This window comes from Benincasa hispida, chromosome 3, assembly GCF_027475165.1.
Source record: "Benincasa hispida cultivar pf3 chromosome 3, pf3_genome.v1.1, whole genome shotgun sequence".
NCBI lineage: Eukaryota > Viridiplantae > Streptophyta > Magnoliopsida > Cucurbitales > Cucurbitaceae > Benincasa > Benincasa hispida.
Window position 1 is genome coordinate 65,895,961 of NC_143480.1, and position 25,652 is coordinate 65,921,612.

The 25,652-nt window shown below is 32.0% G+C and overlaps 1 protein-coding gene and 1 pseudogene across 1 annotated transcript; both read left to right on the plus strand.

Moving 5' to 3' along the window:
• Positions 1-2,922: 2,922 nt before the first annotated feature.
• LOC150037477 (uncharacterized) lies at positions 2,923-5,080 on the plus strand (annotated as a pseudogene).
• A 112-nt stretch (positions 5,081-5,192) lies between these two features.
• Positions 5,193-7,300, plus strand: LOC150037478 (uncharacterized). Its single transcript, XM_090312021.1, has 7 exons — positions 5,193-5,223; positions 6,124-6,219; positions 6,292-6,325; positions 6,373-6,538; positions 6,613-6,828; positions 6,911-7,102; positions 7,187-7,300. The coding sequence occupies exons 1-7, from the start codon at positions 5,193-5,195 to the stop codon at positions 7,298-7,300; spliced, it is 849 nt and encodes a 282-aa protein (XP_090168147.1).
• Positions 7,301-25,652: the final 18,352 nt, after the last annotated feature.

The following is a 25,652-nucleotide window of genomic DNA, read 5'->3' on the forward strand; positions in this document are numbered from 1 at the left end:
TATTCCTGTAGCTGTCATTTAAAATCCAAAAACATGTATCCCTTTAGGAGAATAGAATCTATCTTTCTTTTTGGATTCGTTAATCTTTATAGTTTTTCAGTTTAGTACGCAGATGTGTTAACCTTTAGCACAAAAAAATGTATTTATTCAAAATTGAACATAATTTCAAAACATGTTAATCTTTAGCACAAAAAAATGTATTTATTCAAATCTGAACATAATTTCAAAATAACTTTTGAAAACATATCTTATCACTAAATCCTTCATACTCTATGAAATATTTAGTAATAAAGCTTGGAGAAATTGAATTTCTCTTATGGTGATAAAAGCACCATAGTCAACATAAATAAACAAAATTTTTATTTAACATTCAAAAATGTATTTATTTAAAGTTGAACATGTTTTAAAAATAATTTTTGAAAACATGTCTTATCACTAAAACTATTCATACTCTATGAAATATTTAGTAATAAAGCTTGGAGAAATGAAATTTCTCTTATGGTGATAAAAGCACTATATTCAGCATAAATAAGCAACATTTTAATGCCTCCCACTACTTTAACAGAGATGAGCTTCCCGTTTCCAACTGGTATACCTATACCACTGAATTAGGTATTCGCCAAGATTTATAATCTAATTGTAATGAAGAAAAATTATGATGGTGAATCATTATTCAACTATCAAGATGTGAATCTGTATCCTCTTCCTAGAACTTAGTAAATCAGATTTACTTATTCTTATTTTTCTTCCTTTTGTGGTATTTCTAAAACTCCTCATCATGTGATATCCCAAACTAATTTGGAAATATTTTCCTTATTAGCTCTAGTCATAATAATTCTCTTAGACACTGACAATACCTAACTTTGGAGGTTATAGCTTCCCATGACTCCAACATACAATACGTTTTGTCATGTCCTTATCTTATAATCCAGATACATCATATTTTATCTAGACAAAAGTAAGCTATCATTACAAAGATTATTCATGAACACTTTATGAATTAGCAACAATTCTCACTACAAGAAAAATGAGTTCTCCTGATGCTTAAATCGAGCGTTGGAAGTTTGGTTGTCGGGAGAAACAGTCTCTCCCAACGACGTAAGAAGGCATCGGGAGTTCTCTAGGAACTTCCGATGCCGTAAAGGCTCGTCGGAAGTATCTCGAGAACTCCTGACGACTAAAATAGGCGTCGGGAGTTCCCGTGGAACTCCTGACGATTAAAAATGGGCATCGGGAGTTCCCCGGGAACTCCCGACACCATACATTAACTGTCAGACGGCGTCGGGAGATGGGATCTAGTATAAACCAGATCCCTTCTTCCCCATTTTTTCCCCATTCTTCCCTCTCTTCTAACCTTGACCCACCGCCTATCGCTCAACCACTTTTTTCAGCCGTTCTCTCCCATTTTTCCCCTCCTTCCCCGCCGATCTATTCCCCCCACTCCTCTCCCTCGCGCGTCGGCCAAGTTTGTTCGGAGTATTCAAGAACCCGCCGTCGCCGCCGCCTCCTCCCTTCGGTCAGCAGCCGCCTTCAACCGCCCGCCGCCGCCGCCGGTAATCTTCTCATTTTATTTTCTCTTGTATATTTACTTAAATCATTATTTTCTCTTGTATATTAATTTAATCATTATTGATCGATTAATTGAAAAATCATGATTTAAATAATTTATGCAAATTGTTATTGTGTTATTGTAGATGTTTCAATTAATCCTTGTAGATGTTTCAATTAATCATTATTGATCGATTTTCATTTGTTGTTGTATGTGAATTAATTTTACTTTCCAAATACAATTTTCAAAAGTTCCAAAAATTAAATCAAAACAAGATTCCCATGGATTGTGGATGTTTCAATTTATGGATTGAGTTGTTAATGAGTTGTTATTGTTGTTGAATGTGAATTAATTTATAGATTGAGTTGTTATTGTTGATTGTAGATGTTTTAATTTATGCAATTTTTTGTGGATTGTGGATTAATTTATAGCATGTTATTGTGTATTAATTCATAGCATGTTATTATGGATTAATTTATAACATGTTATTATAGATTAATTTATAGCATGTTACTATGGATTAAGTTGTTATTGTGGATTGTAGATGTTTCAATTTATGCAATTTTTTGTGGACTATGGATTAATTTATAGCATGTTATTGTCGATTGAGTTGTTATTGTGGATTGTAGATGTTTTAATTTATAAAATTTTTTGGAGTATGAATGTTATTGTGGATTGTTTTTAATTAGCATTGTTTTTTTATATAAGCCATGGATTGTGGATGTTTCAACTTACTTAATTTTGGACTTAGTTTAGAAAAAAATCATCAATAACATTAAAGGAAAAAAAGTCAAATCACGTATTATAAATTAGTTAAAATTTTAAATACTCTGAACAAACTTGGAAATTTTTAATCAAAGTTCATGCTTAATAAATACTTTGTACTTTGTCCTCTAATCCAAGTTATTGTTTTAGATTACAATTTGGTTAGAAAATATTTATTTTTAAGGATGAATAAAGAATGGATTAAACTAAGAAATAAGTTATCAGTGGAGTGTAGAGAAGGAGTATCCCAGTTTTTAGATATGGCAAAGTTTCATGTTAATGATTCCAGACGAATAAGATGTCCATGCAAGAATTGTATGAATTCAATTTGGAAAAAGATAGATATTATGGAACGACATCTATTAACATATAGAATATCTCCCTCATATTGTGAATGGGTATATCATGGAGAACCAGTAAACTTATCTAGAAGTTTTGAAAGTCATACAAGTCATTCAATATAGAATGTTGAAGTAGATAGTATAGAGAGTAATGTTGTCGAAGAAAATGAGATGTTGAATCATATAAATGATTTAGAAGGAAGGATTGAGAATGAAATGTCCTTTAATGGTCAAGAAATAGATACCACGAACTTATTCGAGGATTTAATGACCGAAGCACGTAATGAATTATACCCTGGTTATTCGCAATTTTCATCCTTGAACTTTTTAGTGAAGTTGATGCATATCAAAGTTCTCAATGGCTGGAGTAACAAATCATTTGACATGTTGCTGGAATTCTTAAAAGCAGCATTTCTAGCTGGCACCTCTATACCTACTTCCTTTTATGAAGCCAAGCGAAAATTGCGTGATTTAGGCCTAGGTTATGAGTCTATTCATGTGTGCAAATACGATTGTGTATTGTATTGGAAAGAGTTTGTAGATTTGCAACAATGCCCCGTTTGTGGTGAGTCTCAATACAAAGTTAATGATGGCAAGGGTAAAAAAATACCACATAAGATATTGCGTCATTTTCCATTGATACCGAGATTAAAACGATTGTTTGTATCAAAAGAAAGCGCTTTTGACATGAGATGACATAAAGATAAGCGAGTTGAAACGGAGGATGTATTGTGACATCTAGCTGATGTAGAGGGGTGGAAACATTTTGATCGTGAATTTCCTCATTTTGCTTTAGATCCCCAAAATGTTCGTTTGGGATTAGCTTTAGATGGCTTCAATCCGTTTGGAAATATGAGCACTTCTTATAGTATGTGGCCTGTGGTGATAATTCCTTATAATTTGCCCCCTTGGAAATGCATGAAAGAAACAAATTTCTTCATGTCTTTCCTCATACCTGGTCCAAAATCTCCTGGAAAGGAAATTGATGTTTACTTGTAGCCGTTGATTGAAGAGTTGAAAGAGTTATACACAATTGCAGTGCGAACTTATGATTATGTTACTGTTGAGTTTTTTCAACTATATGCTACCTTATTATGGATGATTAATGACTTCCCTGCATACGGTGACTTATCTAGGTGGAGTACAAAAGGTTATCAAGCATGTCCAATATACAAAGAATATAATTCGTCCTTCGGGATAATAGGGAAAATATCATTTATGGGACATCGACGTTATCTTCCAGAGAATCATAGTTGGCGTCGAAGTAGACAACATGATGGAAAAGTTGAACATAGACCTCCACCAGTCGTAATGAATGGAGAAGAGATCTTACAACAAATAAATATGCTAAACTTTTCTGTGCTTAGTAAACATCCATCGAAGCAAGATAAAAAAAAAGAAAACGAATTCTAAATTGGACTAAGAAAAGTATTTTTTTTCCAACCTCCATATTGGTCCAAACTATTGTTACGACATAAATTGGATGTAATGCATATTGAAAAAAACATATGTGATAATTTGGTGGGCACATTGTTAAATATTGAAGGAAAGACAAAGGATACAACGAACGCTCGATTAGACTTACAAGATTTGAAGATAAGAAAGGACCTACACTTGATACAGGTCGATAACAGATTTGTAAAACCACACGCAACATACACATTAACAAATGGTGAACGGATTTCGTTTTGTAAGTATTTGAAATCAGTGAAATTTCCTGATGGATTTTTATCAACATATCACGATGTGTGAATGACAAAGATGGAAAAATATCGGGGCTGAAAACACACGACTGTCATGTGTTGCTTCACAGACTACTCCTATTGGTATTCGAGCATACCTACCGAAGAACATATCCACTGCTATTGTTGAATTGTGTACATTCTTTCGCGACTTATGTGCAAAGACAATATGTGTGAGTGATTTGAACAGACTACAAGCAAACATCATAGTCATACTTTGTAAGTTGGAGAAAATATTCCCACCTGCCTTTTTCGATGTAATGGTACATCTTGCAGTTCATCTACCATATGAAACCAAAGTAGTGGGTCTAGTTAGTTATAGTTGGATGTATCCTATTGAAAGAAGTTTACGAACATTAAAAATATTTGTATGGAACAAAGCACATCCCGAGGGGTCTATAGTGGAAGCATATGCAATGAATGAATCATGGAACTTCTGCTCGCAATATCTAAATGGGATTGAAACGAGATTCAATAGAGATGAACGAAATGATGATAACATTCCCAATCATGAGATATTTGGTGAATTTGAATTATTTAGGCAGAGGGTACGACCATTAGGGGCGTCAACTTTACGGACGCTATCGGCAGAGGAAAAGCATATTGCACATTGGTACATTCTCAACAATTGTAAAGAAATAACATACTATCGCAATTACGTTTCAAACTTTTTCCTTTTCTAAATTCTAGGGTAACTCCTTTGATATAACATTTAAATGATCAATTTTGTAGGCAACATTTGAGGTTAATTCGTCGTGAAACTCAAAGCGCCTCTGACTTATATATAAAACATCAATGCAAATTTCTCGATTGGTTCAGATCTCAGGTATACATAGTCATTTTGTAGGCAATAGTTGAGAGATGATTCATTTTTCGTAGTCATTTTTAATGTATAATTAATTATCAGGTTCTACAACGACGCGAGAGAGAAGATATCTCCGATGATTTCTTTTCACTTGCAATGGGACCTTCGTCTGAGGTGCGCTCTTATAATGGATGCATTGTTAATGGGGTACGATTTCACACTGTAGAGCGTGATAATCGTCGAGCTACACAAAATAGTGGAGTCCTAGTGGCCGGGGAGATCAGTGAGAACGCAAATGTGGATAATAATTTCTACGGTGTTGTAGACGAAGTATTAGATTTACAATATGCGAACCGAAGACGTGTTTTCTTGTTGAAGTGCAGATGGTTTGACACAGATAACAACAAAAGTAATAGGATACATGTGGATTTAGTATACAAATCGATCAATAGATCACACTTTTGGTATGTCGATGAGCCTTTCATCTTTGCTATCCAAGCACAACAAGTCTTTTACATTAATGACATCAAATATGGTAGTAATTGGAAAGTTGTTCAAGTAGTAAAAAATAAACGAATATGGGATGTACCAGAAGTGGATGATGTTAAAAACGCACAACTAGATTTACTATAAATTGTTGGTGGAGTCCGAGTGGATGAAACCATTGAGGAGGTTACTTTATGCAAAGTTGATGTTGATCCTACCGTTGTGGAAAGACCAATTATTGTGCATGGCGATCATGACTTCATAAACGATGATGATGAAGAATAATTATCTCCCAATAACAGTTCAAGTACTGATGAATAATTTGAATTAGATTACGATGATGAGTAATGATGAATCTACTAAATTCTCTTTTTCTCTAGGTTACACGTATTCATTGTTAATTTAATATTGTTTTGTCTTTTTGTGTTTGTATAGATACAATGTCAACCCGTAATAGGCAACAGGAGGCTGATGAAGAATTCCAGGAGATATATCTAGGCAACACGGTATCTTCTGTGGGTGATACTTCAGGTTAGTATATTTTGAAATATATTCTGTTAACTGAAATACATCATAAACTGTTTTAGATTTTTTATTTCTCAGATAGTAGCTCAGCATCTAGTCGGAGGAAACGCGAGCATTTACGGAAATCGAGTTGGAAAAATACGTCCAAAAACATGGCAGAATTACAATCGTGATAAATGAGAGAGAGACGAAACCGATATCTCAACATTCAGTACGATTCAGTAATGCGATCGGCGTCGCCGTGAGACCTGCATTTCCAATACGATGTTGTACTTTTGCTGAGATTCCAAACGAGTTTATAGAATTGGCTAAGAGTCAATTATTGGTAAGTAATTATAAGTTTATTCTTTTAGAGTCATGAACATCATCTATGCTAATTCTTCCTTAATTCTTTTGTAGCCTCATTTCGAACTTGATCTGTCCAGTCAACGACTTAACCATTTTATAGAACATCAAATGAAAAACTCCTTCAAAGAATTTAGAGCAGATTTGCACAGACATTACAAGAAATGTGGAGATCCTCAGCAAGCACATGCCAACTTGCCTAGCTGGCTTAAAAATAGGCCAGAAGATTGGTACTTTTTGTGTGACCACTTTGAGAGTGAAGCATTTCAAGTAGAATATTTAGGGCGTGTATCATTTGCTGCATTTACTAATACATCACACTATTGACATTTATTTTTTTGTTGTAATGTAGGAAATGTCCGTGACGAACAGGAAGAATAGAGAGAAATTACCGTTCGACCACGTAGGTGGATCGAAGTCATTCCTGCAAATTCAAGCAGAGTTGCAGGCAAAGGAAGGTCGAGAAATAGGACGTCTTGACCTATTTAGGGAAACATACTCTAAAGGTGGCAAGTTCGTGAACGAGGCAGCTGAAAATGCACATGTAACATTTTTCCCTTTACTATCCTGTTGTTTTTCATTTCTAACTTTAGTCGCTCGTTATTACCCATTTAATTAATATGTCTAGAATCAAATATTGGAATTACAATCCAACCCCATTCTAGAAGGTTCTCAACCACTAACGGGGATGAAATCTGTGGGACGGTTTTGGGTAGACGACCCAGATATTCAAAAGACCTAGGTTAGGGCCCTAAGCTTATCAAGAAGGGGTAGTATCTCATCAAGCTCGTCATCTACTCAAGGAACGGAGAGGAGAATGGAGGAATTGAGAGCCAATTTTGAATAGTCTCAGTCGAGGATTAAGGAACTTGAAGACATTCAGAAACAAATGAAAGAGGATCATGCAAGAAAAATGGAAGAAATGAAAAAAATGATTAAAGACATGATATGATCACAGAGAGGAGACCCATCGAATTAGGTATGATTACTACATTATTTAGTTGTCTAATATGTTGCTATTCTACAGTTATGATAGCAAAGTAGTTATGTCTAAAGCTTTATGATAAAAAATTGTTGGCTATCCTGCAGTTATGGTAGCCAAACAACTGGATTTTGATGTGTTTTTTGTTGTTTTGTGTGTTTTTTATGTGTTGGCTCTTTATCTTACTCGTTTTGTGTGTTTTTTATGTTCGGGAGGTTCCATGTTTTTCGTGGGGGGTGGGTAGAGTTTCATTACACCCATCTTATCGTTGAACTTGGAGTTCTTGTGTGTTTATGAATGTTTACGAAGTTTAATGTGGAGGGGGGGAGATGGGTTCAGATTGGGTTAAACCATTTTGGGGACAAAGTTTGAGTTTTATGTGTGTTGGTCCTTGTTTACTCGTTTTTTTTGTATTTTTTATGTTCGGGAGGTTCCATGTTTGTCGTGGGGGGTGGGTAGAGTTTCATTACACCCGTCTTATCGTTGAACTTGGAGTTCTTGTGTGTTTATGAATGTTTAAGAAGTTTGAAGTTTAATGTGTTGTGGAGAAGGGAGGGGTTGAGATTGGGTTAAACTATTTTGGGGACAAAGTTTGAGTTTTATGTGTGTTGGTTCTTGTTTACTCATTTTGTGTGTTTTTTATGTTCGGGAGGTTCCATGTTTGTCATGGGGGGTGGGTAGAGTTTCATTACACCCGTATTGAAGTTTGAACGTATTGTGGATGTTTACCGATTATGACATTTGAATGTTTTTGTTTTATTGTAGAATGTTGTTCGGAGATGAGCTGGGACAATTGTTGAAGATGCTGTGTTCCAAATGTGTTCTAGACGTTGTTTTCATTTTATTTCTTCTATGTATTTGTGTATGAATGTTTATGAATTTCTAGTATCGACTTTGTTTTATCTAAGGATATTTTAATTTTTGATTTACTTGTTATAATATGGACTTCATTTTCATTGTTTCATTATGTGAATCTTTATTTGGTTTATTATGTTTTACAGGTTATTCAGATCAAATTTTTAAAAATAACAAACGATAAATTAAAAATATTCGATAGACAATTTTCAACTAATGAATGAACTCCCCACACATATATTACTGCGTTGGGAGTTCTTGTAACTCTCGACGCAATAAATAAAACCGTCGGAAGTTCCAAAACTCCAGACGCATGGAACAACCACGGGAGTTTCAAAACTCCCGACGTACTTTAAAACGACGTCGTGAGTTAGTCGGAGAACTCCCAACATCTTAGATGTGCATCAGGAGTTCCCCGACTAACTCCCGACGTCGTTTTAAAGTGCATCGGGAGTTCCTCTCCCGACGGGTTTCTCACGACCATACTCCCAACGACTCTTTATTCATCGGGAGAGGCTCTCTCGACGCATTTTCCAAACTTTTCTGACGTCGGGAGAAGTCAGATTTCTTGTAGTGTCTTTTGGGAACATTTCCCAAATAAAAGACAAAAGTATACTGTCGCTATGTGTTGATGACATTAGTAACAAATTTATCAAAACTTTTGACTTACATCGATGATATAAAATTCAAACTCTTGAGAGAAAATGACATAAATTTGAATTACATAAAAGATGTTAATTGACTATATGCAATTTATTTCCTATATAATTCAGCATAGAAATTAAAAAAGAACCCCAATAGATTTAATATGAATCTCATTCATATTAATTCAAATTTCAATTGCTCTGAACCAATTGAAGGGATTTGAATTTTCCAAAGCGAAAGAATATGAATGCATAGTATCTCGTTTTCATTTTACTGAACATTCAAAATATAGAGTGACGAAAACTTTGATAAACATAATTAACTAAGCATGCAATTCTATTGAGAAAAACATATAGAGAGAAGAAGGAAAGGGGATATCACATACTCTTAAAGAAGACTATGTCGATCACAAATTACTTCTCTCGATCTCCCAAACCCGGCATTAACAAGAACACAACAGTGTCGAAGAGGACACTACAACAGGGTCTTCCTTGTTATTCTCTAGGTGAGAATCTTACAGAGTTTCGTGGGCTTGCAATTCTTAATTCTAATGAAGAGGAACATGACCTTCTGCGTGAAAATTTGTTTTCATATAATGAGAGGTTGAGGGGGGTTGAGAGAGTCAAAATAACTTCCTCCATTTTTTTTTAATTTCAAAATTCAAACAATTTGACTTTGAATTTAATAATATAATATATATATTAACTAACTTAATATGTGTATAAATATTAAACTACATGTTACATCCCATATAACATATAACATATAATCTATATTTTATATTATATCACATATAATTTAATCTACAATTTCATATAAATTTATATTTGAATCACATTCAAATAACAATCTCTCTCATCAAACTATATAGTTTTAATATGAATCATATTCACATTAATTTTAACATATAGTTTCTATATGAATCATATTCATATAATTAATATTTGAATTATATTCAAATATTTATTTCTCTCATAAAACTACATAGATTTAAAATGAATCATATTCACGTTAATTTTAACATATAGTTTCTATATTAATCATATTCATATAATTAATATTTGAATCATATTCAAATATTTATTTCTCTCATAAAACTACATAGATTTAATATGAATCATATTCACATTAATTTTAACATAGAGTTTCTATATGAATCTTATTCATATAATAAATATTTGAATTATATTCAAATATTTATCTCTTTCATTAAACTATATAATGTATCGACATACATCATACTTCATAATGTATCAACATATATTATAATGTATCAACATACATAATATTAATTATATCTTATATAATTAATTTTCTTTAATTAATTTGAACAATTTAGATTAAACCAAAATTAATTTGATTCTCATTAGTTCTTATAGAGCTAACAAGGGGATCTTATCGACCTACAGATTGAAGCTTCAATGATACTTGATTAATCAATTAAACTTTTTAATTAAATTAATCAACCTTCATTAACTATCAATCACTCCATTAAAGATTAATGGCTACACTCTTCGCGGTATAGATATATTTCTGTGTCCACTGGACATAACCAATCAGTAGTGCATTGACCCTACACAAATTGCTTATAAGTACAGCTTGGTTAAATTACCATTTTACCCTTGTAGTTAGATATAACTTCTTAAGTACCACTGATCCCTCTAATGAACAACATCATAATCCAATGGGTTGTTTTTAAATATAAGAAAATGAATCAAAATATCTACAAAACATAGCAAAATTTTAGAACTATCAATGATAGACGCTGTGATAGTCACTGATATTGTTAGATACTGATAAAAGTCTATCAGTGTCTATCAACATCTATCATTCATAGTTCCAAAATTTTGCTATATTTTGTAAATATTTTCAACAGTTTTACCATTTAAAATAATTTTTCTAATTCAACTATAACTAAACCCCTCTCAAGCCAGGAGAGGTGAGACGCCTCATTCTTCAAGCACCAAAATCAGCCCTTAAAGGAGCAATTTATCTACTTACCCTAACAGTCAGAAAGGAGTGAATTCCTTCTTGTGTAGTTGTGTTCCCAGGTCCTCAATCAGATGAATCTCCAAGACATATTGAGTCGACAAATCTGGCCACTCTCATCCATGCAAATCAAAGGACTGCCCTCAAAGGCAGGAGTTCACAACTCACTCAGGATTAAGGTTAAGTCACCTATGGTCATCTTGGTGAAATGTAAGTCTCTTCTTTCTAGCAACAGTGTTAAAAAGAAAGACTCCACATTTCGTAGTTCTGTCTTATACAAGCTTTTGTGTAGGATACCCCCGCTCACATGTCTCCACATGATTGATCATGATTAGATTATTTGTAATACTTTTTCAACCATATCAGTCACAGAAACATGCAATCTTAGAAATTCACCCACCAAACTCAATTAACAATAATTGAGTACTTAAATCATGCTCTGATACCAATTGATAGAGTAAACCAACATGCAGCAGAAAAATCAGAATCAATAAGAACTCTAATTACATTTAATTTGAGCTTAAAACATGCATTAAATCAGAATTTCAAAGAAAAGGGTTTCCTGAACTACAACCTTTGATGATTCTCTTCAAACACAGCTTCCCTTCTGGAATTCGAGCTTCAAAACAGCAAAGGACTACCATAGAGACTTTCTCTACTATTCTCTAACTTGGATTGAGAGGTGGAATCTTTAAATTGAAGTGAAAAATATTGAAAAGGAAGAGGGTTTTGAGAGTTGATTTCTGTAGAGTTTTGTTTCAGAAAAAACACATGCATTAAAGTCAAATTGAAGTCAAGTACTTCAATTTATAACCCAAACTCATGCAATTCAGATTGCATGAAGGATGCCACTTCAATTTCTATTGAAATTGAAGTGGCATGAGGTGGATTAGTCAGTTGGATTTTTCCACTTTCTGATCCCTATTTACCCAAATTAAAAATTGATTAATAAAACTTAATTAAATTTGATTTTCCAAAAAATAAATTTTCAAAATAAGTTTTATATTTTGAGTTTCAAAAAATCCAAAATTACAATTAAAATTTCAATTTCAAAGTTGGATAATTAATTAAACTAATTTAATTTAATATCAAATGTTAAATATTATATTTCACCTCATCAAATATTTAAATCATTCTTTAAATAATTTGAACTCTCCAATTTTGTTTAATTTCAACAAAATTAAACATTTTAATTGTATCGAATACAATTAATTAAAACCTTAATTGAATTTGAACACTTCAAATTCAAAACCGTAATTTCGAATCTCAACATTTCAAATCCACTCAATTCACAAATCCAAGATATAATTTTATGAGCTAGTAGAGGGACTTTATGGACCTACAGATCATGAGATCCAACGATTTGAGATTAATTGGATTTTTTAGATCAAATTAATAAATATTCGTTAACTACCGAGACACACCACTATAGCTCGATAGTTGCACTCTCCTCACTATAGATATATTTCTGTCCATTTTAATCATAATTGGTAAGTCAATCTTTCACAAGTTGTTCGTATTTACAGCTAGGTCAAAATTACCATTTTACCCCCTATAAATACATCTTACTCCTTATGCTCCCACTGATCCTCTATTGAACAATTTGGTTTATAGTCCAACTAATAAACCATAACTCTCTTGATCAGAGAGGGTGGGGTCCCATTGTTCAAGAACAGGAACTAGTGCTTAAGAAAACAACCTATTTGCTAAAACTAAGTCGGGTAGGAGTGAATTCCATCTTGCGGAACTATGTCCCCAGCTATCTATCTGGTCATATCCTCAAAATGAAAGGCTTATTGAGTATTGCAGTTGGTCTACTTTCACCTATGCAGATCAAAGGATAATTCCGATTAAACAGGAGTTCATAGTTAGCTCAGGATTAAGATCAAGTTACCCTAGATCATTGAATTTTGAAATAGTCAGTTTTAACAGTAAACGTTCGTTACAAAGAAAAGTGACTAGAATGAGGTCCGGTCTTAAGTAAACTCATCGCATAGGATGCCCCCATTCACATGTCTCCACATAAATGATTTTGGGATTACATCGTTTGTACAGTATACAAAATGACCCCATCCAATAGTGTCACAAGGATGAGGTACTCAATCTCATCCATATACTTATAGACCATTTTGGCTATATACTAAAACTTGATCTACTTTTATGTCGCCCCATAAAGTTAAAGTATTCATATTATAGTCATGGATTCGTTTATTGAATTTTTATAACAGAACGCAATATCAATTACAATTTATTGAATAAAATACTCAATAATACTTTTATTGATAAATAGAATATGTTAACAATATTTATGAACTGCGAGTTGTAGGATATTTCCAACAATATTTATGCTACGACAGGTAGCATATAAACTACTAAAGATTGTGCACTTATTTCCCAAAAATTATGGTTCTTTAGGACCCAAAGTTCTTCACTATCTTTCTGACATCATATGATATAAACTTTTCACACCAAGTGAATGAACCATCATAGAAATGTTCAATAGTGGAACTAGTCCATATAAGATCTGATATGTATATGTTGATGCAATTCCATCTGCTTTATGCTTTATTTGCAAGCTAAAGCAAAACTTATCATCTCAATTTATTTCTTAAGAATTCTATTTGCATTTGAAATATCTTGGAGTTTATGCTTAAATTATCAACATATATAAAAATAATATATGTAATAAATCTCAGGTTGTGATTTCTTTATAAAAGCATATAGACAAATAGGGGTTATTTTTATACCCTTATATCAACAAATATTTAATAAAATGATTATATCACATTCTTAAAAAAATGTTTTATATATAATTCTTTAATATTTTAATTATATGAATTTAGTACCTCTAATCCTTCAGGGATATAGTTATTAAGAAATTCATATAAATGTATAATGACTATATCCATAAGATGTATGTTAAGATTTTTACACAACCAGATAAAATTTGATATTCATGGTATTGTATCCATCATAGGAGAATATCTCTCATTATAATCAAGTCCATTTCTTTGCAAGAATTATTGTGGAACTTGTCTCACGTTACATAATGTGACCTCATTCTATTTGTTTTTCTTAAAAATATTCACTTGTATCCCACAAGATTTGAAAAATAAGTTTATTTCTATTAGATCGTTTCTTTCCACATAAGTCGCCATTTCTATATTGTGACATTTTTTTTCAATATACTTGAGTATATAATACTCATCTTCATAAATAACTTCGTGAGCAACATTGTTTGCAAAAATGTTGCCAACTTATTTAAGTATGGTTCCATTTTTTTCTTGTCATGATATATAATTTGTCGAGTTCTCTTTATTATCACTACTACAGAAATTGGATTACTTGACGTTTTTCCAATGTCAAGTAAAGGGTATACTTGACACTTATAAAAGCGTCGATTATTCGAGTGTCAAGTATAATGTGATAACTTGACTCCGAAAAAACGTTAAGACAAATGTTTCTTGATACAATTTTCATGTCAAGAAAGATAATACACTTTACGTCGATGGTATGTCAAGTTTATTGATTATTGACATTGATTACATATCATATATGATAACTCTTTGATGTTTTTTATGTGTCAAGTATATGTTTTTTTTTTTTCAAATTAAATGCCCCAATCGATATTCTCATTTTCTGCTTTGTATTCCAACAATACAATTAAATCAACTAAATAAACATTATACATTTAAGATCTATTAACTCAATATATTCACTAAAAATCCATATGTTCAACTATGATCTTTCATATGAACACTCCTCACAAATTACAACAATATTTCTCTTTCACATGCATATGCACAAAATAAAATCTCAACTATTGCTTTTGTATACAAAACTCAACTTTCAACAAACCCAAAAGTGATAAATTGTTTAATAAATAACCTCTCAACAAAGTATATTATTTAATCTATACATTGAGCTTTGAAGTCTAAAGATCGAGAACTAAGGGTCAGGCAAGCCATGTTTAAGCAAGTCAACCTGCAAAATAGAATAAAAGGCGATAACATCAAATTTCAAAATATATAAATAAGTGTAAGATACAACAACGACAAAAAGTCAACCACATGCTAAAATTTAAAATAGAAGAATGCAGATACCTTCCCCCCAAATTTCACAACTTTCACAAAAAAATAGAGAATATTGGAAGCCCAATCTTATCTACAAGCAATAAAAAATTTCTTCAAAATTTCATTCATCAAAATAACCAATTAACTCCAAATAGATTACCTAAAGTGTGGCTTGATTCGAATGTCACTTCAAAACTATAACAAAGTAATCCAACCTACAAAAAGTTCAATAATAATGGTTACAAAACGCAAATTTCAGCAACTATGTAATAATTCCAAAAGAGTTTCAAGGCCTTAATACTATCAAAACGTCCAAACATCGTTAACTTTGTTGGACAGTGGCTCTAATCCCTTGAAATCTTTGAATTGAACATCAAAAATTGAAAATAACTCAATTATTAGATCAATACTTCAATGGGTAACAAAGAATTATTAATACTAACCTCCAAACTTACCAAAACTTTATCAAAATCGGTCTCAAACCTATTAGACAACAACTTAACTCCTTCCAACACTTCAAAATCAATCTCATCATCAAACATTCAAACAAGTAAATCATTACAGAAGATGCTACATTAAAACCCAAATCACAAATTCATTCAAATACATCCAAAACACTTACTCGAAGTGTTTGCTCAAATCGATGCTTCACTCGAGCCTCAACCAACTTTCCTAAAAAGAAAACAAAAGAGGAACAAGAATACTCATACAATGATTTATTTGTCCAGTCTAAATATACATCAAACCAAAGTTTAATAACAAGTTACTAAAAGTTACCAAAATTTTCCAAAGTCAAAACCTTGCAACCCCGCACAACACGCTTCCAATCTTCAAACTTTGCTACAACCTGAATCTATGACCCAAACATAATGCGTTTTTATCAGAACTAAACCAAAAACAAACAATAATCAAGATTATGCATATAAACCCACAAAATTACAAAACCTTAACCAAAACAAGGATTGGGGCGTTCGGCCATAGATCCAGGTGAGGCTGGGGCCGTTCGGCTTTAGATCTGAGGCTGAAGCAACGGAAGCGGTTGAGGGCATTAGGCTACAGATCTGGGCATGGCTGAAGCGATGGAAACGGTTGGGGGCGTTCGGCTACAAATCTGGATGGGGCTGAAGATTCGCGAACGACGTGCACAACTGGCCGGTTAGTGCGATTGAGCAGACGAAGAGGGAGAGGGCTGGCGCGGCTGAGTAGACGACGAAATGAAAAACTCAATAACAGTGGCGCGAATGAAGGTGAGGGTAGATGAAGGCTGATGACGGCTAGGGTTCTCGGGCGCACGGAAGAAGAAAAAAAATTGGGGGGAAGGGGAAGCTCGTGAGTGAGATGGTGAAGGAGGAGAGAAAGAGTTTTTAATTTAAAAAAAACAGAAAAATATAGGAAATGAAAATGGGAGAGGGAGGGAAACAAAAAAATAAAGATTAAAAAAATATATACTTTTTATATTTTACTTGACATGAAAAATATATCAAGTAAGAGCTTCTTATACTGGACACGAAAAATGTGTCAAGCAAGACCTTATATTACTTGACACAAAAAACGTGTCAAGTAATGGTTCACGTGAAAATGTCCAAACATTTCGTCAATCTCCATTTTTTTAACCCTTTTACTTGACATTTTCTTTCCTAAAAGGTCATTACTTTATATTTTTTTCCAAAGAAACATCAAGTAATTAAAAACTACAACTGTCAAGTAATGTAGATTTTGTAGTAGTGTATCCTCTTTTACTTCATGCTTCAGGATTGTTGTAGACTCATTAGATTGACAATTTGTTGCATTGGGATTTCAATTTTAGATGGTGTATTTGCAGCCATTATATATAACTTAGTCACTTTCTTGCAACAGTAAATCTTCTGTAAATGCATCTAGCATTGATTTCCAATATTTTGCAAATGAATTATCTTTTGAACTTCTAGTTCAAATTGATCTGTATAATGATCGCAATGAGACAATACTTATGCATTTCATTCAACTTATTATTCCAACTTCTTCTTATTTTCTCTCCCTATTGTTGATAAATTTGTCTCATTAATAACAAATAACAAATTTTATAGTAAACACATCACTCGTCAGGGGTTCAAAGTATTTATTAATTGATGTGAAATCAATTTTAACATAGACTATTAATCTCTTTTGAGGACTACTTTTAATTATTCTGTCATCTTAATTGTTGTTGTGGAATAATTTAAACATTTATTGCACATGAAATATATTTAGTTTTTGGCCATAAGCTTATAAGCCATTGACTTAAAGCATATATTGCCATTTGAACATAAGCTGTAGGATATTCAACACTTATCCCAATCAATTATCAAATGTTTGGGATGCAAACTCGCTAGTAGTATTAAAACAAAATAATAAGTATATATGTGATCATCAACTAGATATGCCAACAAAAATCATAAAATATCAAAATAGTTCACTTGGTGGATTAATAAATCTAGATATACAACTATGAATCCATTCCAAAAATAAGAGAGGTTCAATTTCAATTTAGCTAGAGAGATTTTGATAATTAATCTCTAAAGAACAAGACACTCTAATAATTAATTATATGGAAAAATCTTTTAGTTCTTCTGTGAATGCCAATATATATTTTCAATAATTATTTTCACTATTGACCCAAAATGACCCACCATGTTAAAAAAAATATTTGGATCAATGAACTTCAGGTTTATTGCTGTATATATTTCAACTACACAAATATGTGTGAATTCTATTTAGAAGGAGAAACATAACTTTTCTATATGCATTTCTCATAGAAGACAATAGATATAGTATATAAAAACCATATATTATTCTTATTATCAATTTTTCTAGATGATATCTATTACAATATATACCTTCCAAAATTACTAAACTTCTCTTTCATTTACAACAGAATAAAATACATTAATTGTCAATTTTGGTTCTCTGGCAAAATATTATTTTCTTTTCCAAAATCTTTATTCAAGTCTACAGGACTTAATATCATATTTTATTTTTCACTTTAAGCATTTGAATTTTGGAAAGCATGTTGTTTATTTTTAAGTATAATATGCATAGATGAACTATATGCAAAACATAAATATTATTCTTTCTTATTCTCCTTAGGAGATTTAAGAGAAATCCAAATATCTCATATACAAGTGTGTCAAAAGTAATAATCATCTCTTTAAGAGATTCTACGAAACTTGTAACATCCAAATAATATCATATTTAGGGGTTAAAAGATAAGTTATAATCTCCTCAAGAAATTCAAATAAATTCTCAAAGTTTGCTTCCACACATCGTATTTTTTCACTAATAGGATTTTAATTTTTCAAAGAGGCTCTTATTGTACAACAAATATAAGATATTGTCTCTTTTGCATCACATTTGAAAAATGAAATTTTCCTTCAAAACATCATATATGTGTGTTGAAATTCATTATTTTTCATAGAGGCTCTTATTGTACAACAAATTTACTTCTTCCTTTATTAACATGATTTCGACCTCAATGATTAAATATTGTAACATTCACTTCAAGTAATGATATTATATTATTTGGTCGAAATTCATTATTTTTCATAGAAACATCTGCTTGTATATTTTATTCAACTTCAAAAGATATTAGATAAACATTCATCGCAATGTTCCAAACTTTCTTTCTCAAACTGCTAATACAAGAGCATAGCATATTGATATATGCCTAATAGAAGTCCTACAAATGCTTCTTGGAATATTTATTAAAAATCAAATTGAATTTGAAAAGACGGACATTGAAATACAATGAGAATGTCTAGAATTGTATGTATACAAATAGTTGGCAAAGTAACAAATTGAATTGCGGATAGAATTTAGTATACTTTGGAATGCATTGTGTGTATGTCATAGAGACTAAAGAGAGGTTTGCACAATAACTCACAAGTTTTGGTTAAATCTCTTACCCACAAAATCACATCTCCTTCAATTTTTCAACTCAGTTGCATAACAAGCAACTAAGATTAATTATAATCTCAAAGTGGAAAAAAAGGCTAAAAAACTCACATGTACTTTTAAGACACAAGTTGGACTCATGCATAAGGATTTTAATTTCAATGCTCACATAATACTTATATCAAGTTTACAATTCGATCTAATCAAATGTAAATCTAATATCAAATATATCTTAATAATCAATTCACAAACACATAAATCATGTATATGGTTTAAATAGAATACTCACTTTCTTTGAACTTTAGTTTTTAAATACCTCAATAATATGTAAGACCTTTATCGTTTTTGGTATTCCAATGAATCAACTTTAATCTCAACAAAATCTCCCAGGCAGTAGAGACTCGTGTGGATAACGCGTGATGAAATAAGAACAATGTGAACAACAAAATAACATAAAAGCAAGAAAAGAGAGAAAAGTAGAAAAGAAGAAGTAGAAAATTAATATTGAACTCAATTATAGTGTGTCTTACAAAGACACCATACACCACTATTTATAGGACATGGAATGGTGTATGTTACAACATAGAATTCAATGGAGGGTGCATGTTATAACATGAACTTCAATGAAAGACTTATGATATTTGGTAACCTATGTAGACTATTGATATCTACTGAAGAATATAAGCTCAAACATTCAACATTCAAGAACAACTTTTACAGTCTATTATTGTAACTACTTGTATCAAAAAAATTAGTATAAATATTCATCATTTACAAATTTAGTAACATACAATACAATAGCTTCAAGAAGAACTTGAAATCTGTAAAAGAATGAATCTATGACTTAGCTTTTAATAAAAGATCTCCCTCCTTCACGTGGATCTAGGCATTAATAAGTCGAACCACGTATATAGTTGTGTTCTTCTTCTCTTCTTCACTTCGTCTACACGATTGCATGCATTGTTCTTCATCGTTTACTCGAAGCAGTCGCACAAAATCAAACAGAGACATTACGGTTAGAAGAAGTTCAAAGAATTCGAAAGGACAGAGAACAAGAAAGCAAGAGAGAGAAAGGAAATTATTTCTGATTAATCACCCATCAGAAAGATAATTTTTCTTTCACTTCCATCAGGCAAAGAGTAATGGAGCAAACCACGTGGAGCACATCAACTGGAAGTTCGTGGTAAATTGATAGCCAACCACTCTACCAACAAAAAAATCATTTAGGGCAAAATACTGGGCTCACAAATTGGATCAGCAAGAAAGGCCATAAAATCATTCATCATTTGGGCTTAATTCAAACTTACATCAAGAAGAAGGCCCAACAAAGTTATATCAGAGCAAAATACAAGATTACAATTCTTGAAGAATCAAAACTCAAGTTTTTCATCCAAAAATGTCCGTAGCAAGATTTGAAGTGGAGAAATTCGATGGCAAAGGAGACTTCGGACTGTGGAAGGCCAGGATCAAGGCGATTCTTGGCCAGCAGAAAGCTCACAGAACCCTCCTTGACCCATCAACACTCCCTGCCACTGTGACAACCTAAGAAAAGGAAGACTGGGAACTAGCAGCCTATGGTACGTTGGTTCAAAACGTTAGTGACAATGTTCTTAGACAAGTTTTAGATCAAGAAACTGCATATAAGATATGGACTAAGCTAGAAAAGTTATATGCTACTAAAGATCTTCCTAGCAAAATGTATCTTAGGGAGAAATTCTTCACATTTAAAATGGATTCATCGAAAACTTTAACTGATAACTTAGATGAGTTCAAGAAAATTGTTGCTAAATTTAAAACTCTAGGAGAAAAACTTGGTGATGAAAATGAGGTGTATGTGCTTCTAAACTCCTTGCCTGAACCCTATAAAGAAATAAAAAAAATGCTCTAAAGTATGGAAAGGATAGTATAAGCATAGACACTATAATCTCAGCCCTAAGAACTAAAGAGTTAGAATTACAGATTGATGGAAAAGATCATCCTAGTGGTGAAGGTCTATTTGCTAAAGGAAACTTCAAACAAAACCATTCAAAGGACAGAAAACCTCACAACTCAGAAGATAACAAATCAAAACAAAAAATAAAATGTAAGCACTGCAAGAAAAAGAACATCTAATTAAGGACTGTTTTATCTTAAAAAGAAAGAATCAAGAGAAAAAAAAAGACTCAAAAAGAAAACAGCCCTAGGCATTTATTGTAGAAGGATCCTTCATCTACTCAGATTCTTTAGCCTCAACTTTAGACAAATCCAATCATATAAATCCTCTAGGAAAACATGATTGGGTCCTAGATTCCGGATGCACCTACCATATGACCTCAATGAGACCTTGGTTTAACACTTTTAAAGGTTTAACACTTTGGCTTTGTTTCCATGAAACTTAAGGATGGAACTATTAAACTTCTTAGGAATGTGAGATATATTCCATTACTTAAGAGAAATCTAATCTCCTTGGGTATGCTAGATGCAATTGGGTGTGAGTACAGGGGTAAAGGAGGAAGCCTTGAGGTACTAAAGGATTCTAAGGTGATATTAGTTGGGGAAAAGATAAATGACTTATTTGTGGTCAACGGAGTTGAAATGATGACAGGGGCATATGTTGCCACCACAAATGAGATCACATAGGCTGATGTATGGCACAAAAGATTATCTCACATTAGTGCTAAAGGCCTAGAAGTCCTATCTAAACAAGGGATTCTTCCTAAAGGTCTATCGGAAAATCTAACCTTTTGTGAACACTGTGTTTTAGGGAAAGCCACAAGCCAAAGTTTCACTAAAGCACAACACACCACAAAAGCTATCCTAGACTATATACACTCTGACCTATGGGGTCCAGCTCCTACACCTACCCTAAGTGGCTCAAAGTATTTACTTTCTTTTACTGATGACTTCTCTAGGAAAATTTGGGTCTACTTCCTTAAAACTAAGGACCAAGTGTTTGATAGGTTTAAGGAATGGAAACTCATGATAGAGAAGCAAACTTCTAAAGAAATCAAAAACCTAAGAACTAATAATGGATTGGAATTTTGTAGTGAAGAGTTTAACAAATTCTGTAAAGAAATAGGAATAACTAGGCATAAGTCTGTTAGATTCACTCCTTAACATAATGGAGTAGCTGAAAGACTAAATAGAATAGTCATGGAGAGGGTTAGATGTCTCCTATTAGATGCAATTATGAGTGAAAAATATTGGGCTGAGGCTGCAAGCTACACAGTGTACACCTTAAATAGGTATCCACATTCCTCCCTAAATTTTTTGACTCCTGAAGAAAAATGGATCACACATCCACCTAACCTAGAAAACCTAAGGGTATTTGGATGTGTTGGATATATTCATCAAAATCAGGGGAAATTAAAATCTAGGGCAGTAAAGTGTATGTTTGTAGGTTTTCTAAAGGTGTAAAAGGATTTAAGATATGGAATCCTATTGAGAAAATGTTTGTTATAAGCAGCGATGTCACTTTCAGAGAAAAAGAGATGTTTATGCAAAAAGAAAAGACAACTTATGAAGTTCCTAATAGCCCTAATACTGCTAGGATTGAGGTGGAGAACCTAAAGTTTCTTCCACTAACCATAACCCTCTTACTGAATCAGAAGAAGAAGAAGAAGAGGATGTCTCAAATGAGAATATAGGGAATACTGAAGTTGTACCTGATTTAAGTCAGTATTCTTTGGCTAGGAATAGACAAAGAAGAGTGATAGTTCCTCCAGCTAGGTATACTAAAACTAACTATATGAATCTAGTTCTAAATGCCACAATAGCTCCTAATGACCAAGAACCAGCCACCTTTGAAGAGGCAGTAAACTGCCCTAATGCTAGGTCTTGGATTCAAGCTATGTGTGAAGAAATGAAGTCACTCACTGTCAATAATACTTGGACCCTAGCTCCTCTTCCTAAAGGATGCAAAACTATAACCTCTAAATGGATATATAAACTAAAGGAGAGTTCGGTTCTTTGTTTTTTCAGGAACATTGTTAGAAGACTTCATGTAGCAAGCAAACTTTTCTTGTTTGAACTTTTTTGTAATGTATCTGTTTTAAGGACCAAATTAGTGTTAAACCCTTTATTTATATGTCAAACTTTTCTGATGTGCTATGTAACATTATTTTTTATTTAGGTATTATATAAAACATTTGTAAGACATTTACTACAATATTGAATGAATTTGCGTGTTATTGGCATATTTGTTTGTTATTAGGTACAAATCAAATTATATTTTTTTTTTAAAAAAGAAAGAATACAAATTTAGAATAGGTTTTTTCCAAAAAATAGCCTATGTCAACACCACATTGATTATGCGACGTCGACATATTGAGGATATGTCGACAATAATCTCTAACCGTCTACATGTAAGAAATGTCTACATCTGGCATTTCGACGATTTGTCGATGATAAGCTTCAACCATTAACATGTAAGAACTTTCGATGCTATATATAAGTGTCGGCATAGATACCTTATGTCGGCACTAAGTATGTGCTGTCGGCTTAGGTCGTATATTACGATTTACTGTTTGATATTGGCATAACTGACCTATGTCGATGCTTAACTATTTTGCATCAACATTGCTTGTCTCGACAGACATATGCTGCCGACAGTTATTGTGCGTCGGGATATAGCCTATGCCGACAACTTTTGGAGTTATGCTTACGCTTTTTAGCGTCAGAAAAGGCTTGATTTTTCATTCTTGCAGCGCAAGTTCAACTTCGAACTAAGTTGAAACTCTCCTTGTTATGAACTTTTTATTTTGGTAGAGGAAGCTTAGTCTGTCTTTCTTTCTTCTTCTTCTTCTTCTTCTTTTCTTTTCTTTTTCTTTTTTTTTTTTTTGTTTTTTTTTGGTTTTTTTTTTTTTTTTTTTGTGGCTGTGTGTAAAGCTCACTACATAAGCTTTTTGGTGGTTGTTTTGAAAATTTGCTCTCTATGTGAATTGTGGCTTGAGGTTTTTTTTTCAAAGGAAGATGAGCCTTTATAACTAAAATTGTTTCTTCATTTATCTTTTAAAATTATTAACTAGTTTTTTTTTTTTTTTTTAATTTGAAAACAATGCCAAATGCAGCTCAAATCCAATAACGTATGAAACTTTTGAAGCAAAATACAATTCAAAAGCTTACTTCTTTTGGTTTTTTATTCTACCAACAGTATATTTGGTTTAACTTTTCAAGTGTTTGATTCTTTTTAAAACAAGTCATTTTTAATAGAAAAATTGAAATATTTGACAACTATTCAAAATAGCTTATGAAACGCTTTCAAAGTATATTTTAGATATTTTTTTTACCAAAAGTGTTTAATAAAAGTGACTTTTTTAAAAAATATTTTTTCTCTAATCAATCCAAACAGAGCCTAAACTAAGAAAAAGGCCTATGGATCAAAAAGAAAAAAACTAAAAAAAAAAAAAAAAAAAACCAATGGTTGTAGAGGTCAATGACATACAATTAATTTAATTAGCAAAAATGTTTAAAAGAAACAAGTAATATAGCAATCAGTTTTATATAATAAGAGAGTTTGACAAAAATAGGTGGCTACAACTATCACCACCTCATTATTGGTCAACCATTGACAATCATATTATTGAGCGATGGTTGGCCGAATCATAGTGCTTTAAATACAAGTTTTATACTCATTCTTTGTAATTACTTGTGTATAAAATTACTCGAGATAAAATGTAACCAAACATGTGAGCGTTTTATTTCTAAATAACTTCTGTAAGAAGTGTTTTAAAGGAAATGTGTTTTTGAAAACTCTTTTTTCTCCGGTAATTCAAATCAACCTTTAGTTATACCAACAAAATTTCAAAAGAAAAAAAATTCATGACTCTAAATATGGTCGATTTTATCATATCAACTATAAACTTATTTTTCATCCCTTTAAACCTCAAAACTTGAAAAGTCTATCAATTTACACATGTAGCTCTAGCCTATATCTTCATCACACTTGTCATCATTAGCAAACAAAATCATAAGAGGGCGTTTGGCGCGTAGGTTTGGAATCTTAAACCTGAAAATGTTAAGCCTGGAGGATTAAGCTAGAAGGTTTAGGTAACCTGGATTTAAGAAAACTATGTTTGGAATGCAGGTTTTAGAAGTCTGGGTTTAAGACGCCTGTGTTTAGAATGCAGACTTAAGTAGCCTATGAATAAAGTGTAGATTTATAAATATTTAGTTTGTGAAATATTTTCTTATATTTAATCGCTGGTTAGATTTTAGATTAGTTTAAGCTTGTCATCTTAATTAATTTAATATAGTTAAGTTTAAAATAAACTAAAAAATTTAGAAGAATATTTTTTTTAAAAAAATTGAAATAGAGATTTTGACTAAAATTATAATTTTATTTAATCTATTGTTTTAATAAATTTTTATTTTAATCTTACTAGATTTTGAAATAAAACTTCATAGACTTTTGTCATTTTAACTAATTTTAAAACGATCAATTCTTTTTTACCATAATAAGCTTAACTTAAAATTGAAATAAACTAGTATTTTAATATTAAATTCAATTATTGAAAACCTATACTTTTTTCTTATCAAATTACATTTTAGGAATAAAAAATCATAAATTTTGAGTTTTAGTTATTATTTGGTCGCTAAGTTGTTTTAAATATTTTGAATCTTTACGTTTAGAAAATAATTCTAAGTTTTCGAGCTAGTTAAAT